At 36.1% G+C, this 9,714-nt stretch overlaps 1 protein-coding gene across 5 annotated transcripts in view; it reads left to right on the plus strand.

The window, feature by feature from the left end:
* GK5 (glycerol kinase 5) overlaps positions 1–8,445 on the plus strand; it is a 31,274-nt gene extending 22,829 nt beyond the window's left edge. For 2 of the 5 annotated variants that reach the window (XM_026855078.1, XM_026855077.1), the window contains exons 13-16: positions 1,702–1,805; positions 3,119–3,178; positions 5,999–6,132; positions 7,438–7,587. In XM_026855078.1, the coding sequence (XP_026710879.1) occupies positions 1,702–1,805; positions 3,119–3,178; positions 5,999–6,132; positions 7,438–7,574 (435 nt within the window). In that variant the 3' untranslated portion in view covers positions 7,575–7,587. Of the gene's footprint in view, positions 1–1,701; positions 1,806–3,059; positions 3,179–5,998; positions 6,133–7,437 lie in introns of those variants that run through there. The other 3 variants (XM_026855074.1, XM_026855075.1, XM_026855079.1) reach the window with 3 other exon arrangements.
* Positions 8,446–9,714: the final 1,269 nt, after the last annotated feature.

A 9,714-nucleotide genomic window follows, 5' to 3' on the forward strand; every position in this document is an offset into this window, starting at 1 on the left:
AATGGATTTCTCTTTGACTGTGACACCTAGTACCCACTAACAGTGTCCACCAATGTGAATTTCTTTGCCTTTTAAAAGCCCTGCTATTCCAGTGGACTGTACTTAGCTAGTAGATGCACAGTTACAGAATCCGTACCAATCTAGAAACTGACTGGGTTAAATAGTATGAAAAGGGACATGAACAGTTGAACGCTTCTGGGATTGTGATGTGTCTGTTTAGCTTCACTGGCTAGATGCTAACAAAATTGATTCTATTAAAATGTTTCTTAGAATGATAGCGGTTAGGGAGGGTTCTTATGAAGCTCATATGTTCATTTCCTACACAGAGTAAAAAGCTTCTCTACTTATCCCTATTAAAGCAGTAAGAATTAGTTTGTTTCTTACTGGGTTCTGCTGCGCTGCAGTGCACTAAGGAGAGCATCACTGTGAAAGTGTATTTGAAATTGAGGGGGTATATGCATTAATCATCCTTCCTTTTACTCATTCTGCTAGAAACAGGGGTTTCCAGGCTCAGTTTGCTTCTAAGAAAAAACTTAGGACTCTTCGTTGGCGTGTATGCATATATATATGCACTGCTACTTTTTTTTTTTAAATGATTGAGTTTTTCAAGATACTGACACTTAATGTAGAATATGAGTATATGCTTTTTAGTTTATTATCTTGTATATGACATAGTTTATTATCTTGTATATGATATATGTATATGATATATAGTCTTGGAAGCCATGAATCCTTATTATGCTACTGGGCTGGACAAGTGGTTCCATTTTTAGAATGGGAAGTGTACTTATGGGAAACTTTTATTATTTTTTTTTTACTTTAATGCAGAAGTTTCTTCTATTTAGGAATTTTTGCAAAAATGCCAGTTTTCCTTTTAGGTGTGTACATATCTGTATGGGTTTTGGTTTTAGGGTTGTTTTTTTTTTAACGTATGATAGCATTTTCTTTATAGATGTGTGTGTGTATTTTATAAGCATGAAATTCAAACTTCTGGTAAGTGTTGTCAGAACTGATATTTAACACAACTGGAAAGGATTCTTTCAATTTGAAAATTCCTGTCTACAGTGAAAATAAGATTCAACATTGTCTCACACCAGGTATGGACCAGCAAACTAATATTTTGTGATAAAATTCATCAGAGTATTGAAGGGGTGGAGAGGAAATTCATCAATCGATCCTCTAGTTCTCCTGCAAAAAAAACCAACTTTAGTGGCCATTAGGAATTTAGTTGGACTGTGTTTATTTGTGTCGCTGAAAACAGGCTGTAGTAAACTAATAAAAACTGTTACCATTCTTTTCAGTGTTGCTTTTAAAAATCAGTTCATCTTTCTTTTAGCAGTTCAGGAGTGTTGTAAAAAAAAATGTTGTGAAATCTTGCTAGAGAACAGCAATATCAGTGTGCCCTGTCCTAGACAGTGTATGGTCTATGTATTTTAAAGAGAAGTCATACAGATCAGTGTTACTTAGTATGCCAAATTTGGAAGAAGTCACTTAACCCTTTTCCTGTTGAAAGAAGATGTTTAAACTGTTCACTGAGTTAGCTAAAATAACACTATGTACCTCTTACATATTGTTTTCAATTTTCTTCTTTCACTATGCTGCCTGTAATTTTCGTAAGTTATTTTTTTCTTACTATTTGACTTCTTTCTCAAAAGCTTACAAATCAAATTCACTGAACTCATTGTGAAATCTTTTCTGCAGGTTTCTGTGAATGATCCAGATTTATGTGCCTCTTTCATGGGGCTGAAACCTTCCACTACCAGAAACCATCTTGTACGAGCTATATTGGAATCTATAGCTTTCAGGTACTGTTTCCTTAATTTTCTTGTTTATGTTTCCTTTTATTTTGATCAGCAGTGTTAAATAGATGCACGGACTTCTGCAGTTTGTAAAATACAAATCGTAGTAATCTGTTACTGTTACACTGAAAAGGAGTTTTAGCAGCTTCCCTTTTTTTCATTGACACTTTACAAATAAATTTGTGTATATTTAGTAGTATGGAGCTTTTGTTGTTAAGTAACCATACAGTGATTCTTAAATGATATTGTTTTCTGCATGTTCTAGAAGTGTTTTCTGTTTAAAGTTTGTCCTTACTCTCCTGACAGTGTTTTGTCAAAAGCTGTAGCCCACTCCAGCTGTGTTTAAAGTACCCCTGAAGGTGAAAGTTTCGTATTAGCTCTTTGGCTAAAGCTCAAAATGTTTGTGTTTTATAAAACATCATAATACGCATCTTCAACAATTTCTAGATCTAACTGTCAAGGTTAAAGATATTACTGCTAGTCACTGATGATAACACAGAGCTCACAGGTGGGCTCTGCCTTGCAAACCCATCCATCATGCCTCAAACTGAAGCTCAATATGGTTTGAGTGTGATTCACGCTCTGCTGTGGCCAGTTAGGGAGCACTGACATGATTTCTTCCACCTCTGTTTGGGGATAATACACTCCTGCAAAGAGGCAAAAAGGGTGTCTGAAGGAAGGTAACATTCTGAATAGCTGCAACTGTTTCTAATGCATTTTTTTCCTGTGTTGTAAGAGGAATGCAGGATGCAGTAATTCCTGAACTGAAGTATGGGTCTCTTGAAAAGAGGGATGTTGAAGAACCTGATCTCATTCAAATGCCTAACTAGAAAAGGGTAAAGACCCTTTGTGTTTAGATTTTCTACTATTAAATGAAATGCTTTCAGAACAAGTCACACAGCGTTCAGATGTTCCCTTTAAAGAACAGATGGATAAACTCCGATTAACACTCTGTCAGCCTGCTTTCCTCACTCCAAACCACTTGTTACATCAACAATTGCATCTTGTCTGTAGAAACCCATCAGCAATTTCAGGTGGAAAAAATTTGTACCTTCTACAGTGACTTGCTATAGAATGGGCTATGATTTAGCCATACTTGTGCCTTCACAATAATGTATAAGAAAGATCAGTTTCAGTCTCTTTTTTTCTTTTTTTCTTTGTTCTTTTTTCTTTTTTTTTCTGGAAACTTGTTAGCTATTGCAGCAGTTCTGACACAACTGAGGCATTTTTTGCCTTGTATTTTATTTTCTGACTATGTAGATACTGGAAACACTTTATGGAATATATAATACCTAATTCAATTAAATATTTTTTTAAAGAAACAAACAGCTTTATGATATCATTGTGAAGAAGGTACGCATTCCTCTGCAAACTATTCGGTAAGTTCCATGTAAATTTTAGATTTGATACGTGGGAGTTTGATTTTTAAATAGGTATGAACTTCATTACGCATTTTATCTTACTGTAAAAACTCTACTGCTGAGAAATATGTAATTACCAAGTTAAATGTTAATGTAACTTAAGTGACAGTAGAGTCTACACACAGAAGAGTTGGTTCAATTAAACTGTTGGTATTGGTGGTTGTCAGTAAGTGAACGATGAATTGCTCTAATTTTTTTTTTTTTAAAAAAGGCAAAATCACGTTTTCAGGTATCACTGGAGTGCATATAGCAATGCCTACCACAGAAGTCATTCTATCCTTGATTATTCTTTCATACTGAAATGTTTCATGCTGGTTCTCTCACAGACTGAATGTTTTTTTGAAGATGTCAGTTAAAACTGGATCTATTTGTAAAGGAAAGAGGGAAAATATTTTTACAATTCAATGAAGACATAGGTTTTGTTTCAATCTTCGAAGAAGCAAATCACATTTAGTGAGGTAACAATCCCTAAAATATGCTTTTCACAACGTCTTGGAAAAATCTAGCTGAATTATGCATTGCTGGAAAACCACATTGCACATTTGGGTAGGGACTTCATTTGAACACACCAGTTGTCAGAGCTTCAAGCCCTCTCAAGATGAGAAAGCTCTAAAATTTCTCATTCTGGCAGCCAGGGGTCATCATGATACCACAGTCAAGAACAGAAGGGTGAGTGTTCCCTGGCCCTCTTGCGGCTTTTTTCCCGATACCCATGCAAGGGAAGAAATAGAATGGCAGGCATGTAGACAGTTGAGAAATCGGACTCCTGAGTAGTGGAAGAAAAGTGGAAGTACGGAGCAGGGGAGGTAAAAGTTTGTCACCCATCACATACTGTGACAGAGTAGGCAAAGATGAAGGAACCACCAGGCTTGGGGTTTTAATGAAGAGGAAAAGATTTAAAATATTGTAAATTTTTATTCCTTGGGAAGCTTTTTTTACATAGAAAATTGCATCCGAAATTTGAGAAGTCGTATTAAGACTGAGAACTGAAAAACGGAAACTCTGCAAGTACTGCTTAGAGAACATTAGAATTCTGATCCTATTTACACTGTAATATAAACTTTCAGTTGTATGATCATGTTCTGTTTTATTAATATAAAATTCCAGTTCCATATAGTGACTGTAATAGTTAGCTATGATCAGTAGTAATTCAGCTTGTGGATTAAGCATTAGAAGATAATGAGATACACTTCATGGATTTTTCAATAGGGCTGTAAACTGCTCTCCCATCCTTTTGTCCACATACCTTTAGTATCTATCCATTAACTTTTGAATTTTAGTTGTAGTTTTTATTTCATAAATATGTTCAGTCTTTTTTTAGCTGTTGTCCTGTATCCCTTGTTTCTTCCCAGTCTCTGGCTCCTATAAGCTTATACATAATCATTTTCATTAGTCCTCTACATTCATATTACTTCTTTTTTGTTTGTCTCGACACTATCAAGGAAAGCATAGAGGGGGAACCCTCAGCTGTAGTCTTTACGTGTCATGTTTCAGCAGTCTGCAGCAGCCTTTACAAGGATGATCCTGGTGTTCCCTCCCAGAGTCCTAGAATCTCACCTATTTACTGTTCCGTGAAATAGCACATCCCCAGTCAAATGGCATGTAGGAACTTTGAGCTAGAAGGCTGATTCTTCAAAGTATCTAGCAGCAAAATTTTGCTAAATGTAAAACAGGTATTTGCAAATTTTGTTGTTCTTTTCCCCTTGTAATTTGTATCAAATGGTTATCTTATTTTTGCAGAAGAAGGAAAAATGCATGTCACTGGCATTAAGAAAGTGACTGCCAGTTAAAGTTTTTTATGCTGTAGTGTAGAGGTGGTAATCCTGCTTAACTGTTTGTACAAACAAGCAAAACCCTGTAACATGACCAGTCAGGCAGTGGCTCCTGATTTTACTTTCAGAAACAACCAAAACATTTATGAAAAAGTTTTGTTAGTCCTCACACAGTATAGATGATTTCAGCTGGCATGTTTGAATTGAATATTTCTAAGCAACTGTTAAGTTTTATTACCCAACACTTTCTGTAGAAATAAGTAGTAGATGTCTTTACTGTACCACATTTGACAGAACACCACCTCCATACCTGGCTGGTATTGGAGTCCAACAGCATAAGGAACCAATCTATCACAATTCAAAGACTGCTTTTTGTTATAGTTATTTTTTATTTGCAAGAGCGATTATTTTGCACTACTAGTAATTATTCAGGTAATTAAAGATCAGCATTTATAAGTTCTAGTTTTTTTCATTAAAAGGGTCTCCGACATGATGCAATTAGGAAATTATTAATAGATAGATGGAAGCTTCAATCTCATCTTCCTCATAAAAAGAAGTAACTGTGAAGGTATTTTAGCTAACTAGTACAAAGATCTGGTAGTAATGAAAAAGGTACTCTTCCAGATCTGCAATGGGTTTGTTTAATGTAATGATTTTGACTGTTGTCACGTGATGATAACTATGTGAACATTCTGCTATAAACCCTAACATTTCAACCAGGATGATGTATAGTTCTAGAAGACAGAGCTTTCAAAGCTTTTGATAATGTCTGTCCTGTGTCCCTGTCTACCATTCCTCCCCCAGTTCACAAGCACTTTTATTTTTCTAGGCACCTTGTGCTGGCCTCTAAATTTGCCCATAAAATGGAAATGCATTTGTGCATGAATGACAGGAACATTTATGCATGGGTGTGAAACCCCAGAAGTTGTTGTCTGAAATGTTGGCAATAAGCATTTGAACTAAATGTGGTTTTTTTTGTTTTTCACTTCTTCCCCTCTCCCTATAGAGCTGATGGAGGTGTCAGTAATAATAGTTTTGTCATGCAGATGACTTCAGATTTAATTAATAAGAAAATAGAAAAACCTGCAAATGCAGACATGTCTAGTCTTGGTGCAGCTTTTCTAGCAGGCCTTGCTTCAGGTATGTTTCAGGTTATGTTTTTCCCTTCAAAATGCTTATTTGTAAATATGGAGGAAAAAAAAAAAGAAGAAAAACCCGGCATAATTTCAGATAATTGTGAAAGCTACTGAAAGGATTGCTTTAGCCATTTTTGTGGGAATCCAAGGTCAGTAGTGTTTATGTTTCTCTGTACAGTGCTTTGTACCCATGTACTTGTATTTGATGAACCAGAGAAATGGATGACAATGTCATTTGGTCATAAAACAAACCATGGGCATTGTATTTCTAACACAATGTACTAGTTTGCTGAGCAGGTGTCTGCTTGTTTAGTTTTACATAAATGGTGACAGCGAGTGTAATGTGAAAGGTATCTGCATATATGTCTGTAAGATTCATTTACATTTAGAAGGATATACTACTGGGGAAGAAAGAGGTGAACACTGTCTTTGCTGCCTCCCTTTCTTGGCCCAGCCTTTTTGCATCCCTTCCCATATTTGCACTGTCTGGAGCGGTGCTCGGTGGGGATGGGTCACGTGACAAGCTGCTACGCTTACGCACAGCCGAGTCATTCCTGCTGAAGCTGTGTCCTGTCACCTTTGAACCGAGTCTTTATTCTTTAAGGTTTTTAAAGAAATAAACACAGTGGAAGTACAAAATAAATTAACAAGGAAAAAAAAGTCCAGTTCTACTCACACAGAGTTGCTTTATATAATTAACCAAACTTAAAACTACAAACTGTCAATGGTTTTGCTTAATACCCACCTACAAAATATATTTCCATTAACTTCAATAAATTGCTTTGATATATAACACAATTGGAATATAAAAAGTATATTCTCAGGTAAGACTTATTCAGCAATTAAAACTGTAAGAAAGCTGCAACCCTTGACAGACAAGAATGTCTCAACATAAATTAATCTGAATATGTAATACTGGCTGTTTTCTGCCATTTATGCAATATTTAAGACAGTAGGAAAGCAACTAGTGCTAGGTCTCAGTTTCTGTGGCCCTTCTTCATTGAGAAGGGCCTGCAGCTGAAAGCACAGTGTGGATGAAACTTAAAGGAACTTCAGTGTACCAGAGCTGTTCCTTGGAAACCATCCCAGTTAAGCAGATGTGCTGTTGTCAGGATTCCAAACAAGTGGATGCTATTGGAAAGGAGTTTCACAATCTTAAAAATATGCTTCCCTCTGAGAAAGTTGTTGGTTGAGTAAAGAAAAGCTGGCATGATTTCTTACTGTGTTTCTGCTTTGGATCTCTTGGAAATAAATTAAAACAACTCAGAAATAACATATTTACAGTTGAGAATGAACTTTCTGTTTATAGGATTTTGGACTGACAAAGAACAACTGAAGAAGCTAAGGCGAATAGAAGCAGTTTTTGAGCCCAAGAAGGACTTAGAAGAATACAGACCTGCTATGGATACCTGGCTACAAGCAACAAAACACTCCCTGCACTGGTAGAAATTGGAATTTTAATGAAGGAAGAACTAAAATGTTTTCATTTGTGTTTATAAAATCTTGACATTAACAGGACAGTAAAAACCATGACTGAAATTTGTGATGGTATATATATATATATATAAAGTATACAGTTGTTCAGTTACCCCCATGCTGCTAGATTACTTACCATGCCAGAATGAACCTTCATGTCATCCCTATGGCAGCTGTAGTCCAGCTGCAGCATTTGTGTCCCTTCAGTGACCTCCTTTGGGTGGCCCAGCTGCTTGAATCCTACTGTGTACTAGAGATGGGGAGGTTTTTTCCTATGATAGGTTTTCTACTGATGAACTCTCCTCCCTTCGTATCTTTAAAATCTTTGGTATGTTAACCATCAAGGAAGGGTAAAAGGCACATATACTTCCCTAGGCATTTCTGAGAAATGTAAAATGATTGTTGGGAGGGGAGACATGATGAACTTGATTGTGTACAAAGATACTTTCTGATGAGTAGCCTGTTACCACTTTCTATGGAAGCTTCGACCCAGCTACCTGATGACATTTTTATGCACTAAATTGAAATGAAATACGAAAGTAAATAGGCTTTTAGTACTCCATTAAAAAAAAGAAAACCCCAGGATTTTTGTAGCTGATGGCTTCTATCTAGCTTGTAGCTCAATTTTTTAAAAAGACCAAAAGCTATATTATCTGGCATGGCTAGTACAAATACATTAGAAGTAGTTACAGGTATGCTCTCTAACTTGTAAAAATCTGTAACATTAGTATTTTCAACCCTGTTGTTAAATCCTATCATTACTAGCTAAAAGAGGGTCAAAAATCTATTTTTGAAGCTATGAATTAGTTCTATATTTTTAAAATAAATAAATTATAATTAATGTGCAGTTAATTATTATTTATTTGTTTATCACTAATTTGAAGTAATAATTTTCTCAGGAGTATGTGTAAATCAGTTTCAAAGATGCAAAATTATTAAACATCTTCATTTCAGAATAATAGCAAATTCAAGCTGTGGGTGATAGTGTTCCACAGACACTGGAGACAAGAAATATTTATAGGTTTAACATTATCGAAGAGGATCAAAGAACTGTCATTCACTTTTTCTCTTGCTGAAACATGGAAGATCAAGTCATACACCATTACCTCAGTTTCTTTCAGTCATCTACCATGATCTGGAGCATTGACTCTAGCTGATGTGTTCTTCAAACTACATCTTATTTGCCTGTCACCCTTAGCTTAACATAGTGTTTTTCTTACTCTTATATTACTTTCTGTCCTTCAACCTGTGCTACATCTTGACATATTTTTTTCCTCTGGCTATTCTTCAAGTTGCAGATACCATTCTCTCCTGAACCTACTTTAATAGGAATCCTGAAGTCCACAACAGTTCTGTTTGCTGATTCCTAGTAATATGTCAGACTATACAATCTATATGGTTGATAGCTGTGTAGATACTTCTTTTTTTTTTCTTTTTTGGACTATAAAATATGGCTGTGCAGATGCCAAGACACTAATATAAAGTCCATTGATGAGGTTCCCTACATGGCAGCTCTTGCTGTAAGGTAAGAACACATAGTTACAGGATATGTGGAACATTTTCTTTGCTTCAGCACCCATGTTCAGCTTGTGATTTTTCTCTGTCATCTCAATCTCACTGCTAAAGAAAATGCTAATTGGCAAGAAAGTTCTATTAGGCCAAACAGAGCTTTCAGTCTGGCATTTTGAGCAGAAATTTGTGCCTCAGTTGCTGGTATTCTACACTGTTCTCACTGAAGGAGTTTAGTTTCATCAAGTCTGCCTAGGGGTAATGTCCACCTATTGCCCTCTTGATTAAGGCTCCTTAACTTAAGTTCACTTAATAGTTTTGTGGGTTTTCTGGGCTTGATTAGGGTTCCTGCAGTGTTCCCAGATGGAACTCTTAATGGGAGCTGAGTCTGACTGTTCAAATCACTTCACTGAAGGTAAGTCAGCTAGCCATGTGCCTTATACAGCACCTTTACACAGTGCTGGTTTTCATCCTGGGCATAGCACAGCTAGAAAGGTAGAAGATACCCAAGACATTATATAATCCTCTTGTTCTAGGTAGTGCCCTAGAGGATCTGTTCTGGGTAACTACTACTGTCACTGTTTAATCTGAAGGAGGAAAT

The sequence above is a fragment of the Athene cunicularia genome, assembly GCF_003259725.1.
Source record: "Athene cunicularia isolate RWA chromosome 9 unlocalized genomic scaffold, athCun1 chr9_part1, whole genome shotgun sequence".
Lineage (NCBI taxonomy): Eukaryota > Metazoa > Chordata > Aves > Strigiformes > Strigidae > Athene > Athene cunicularia.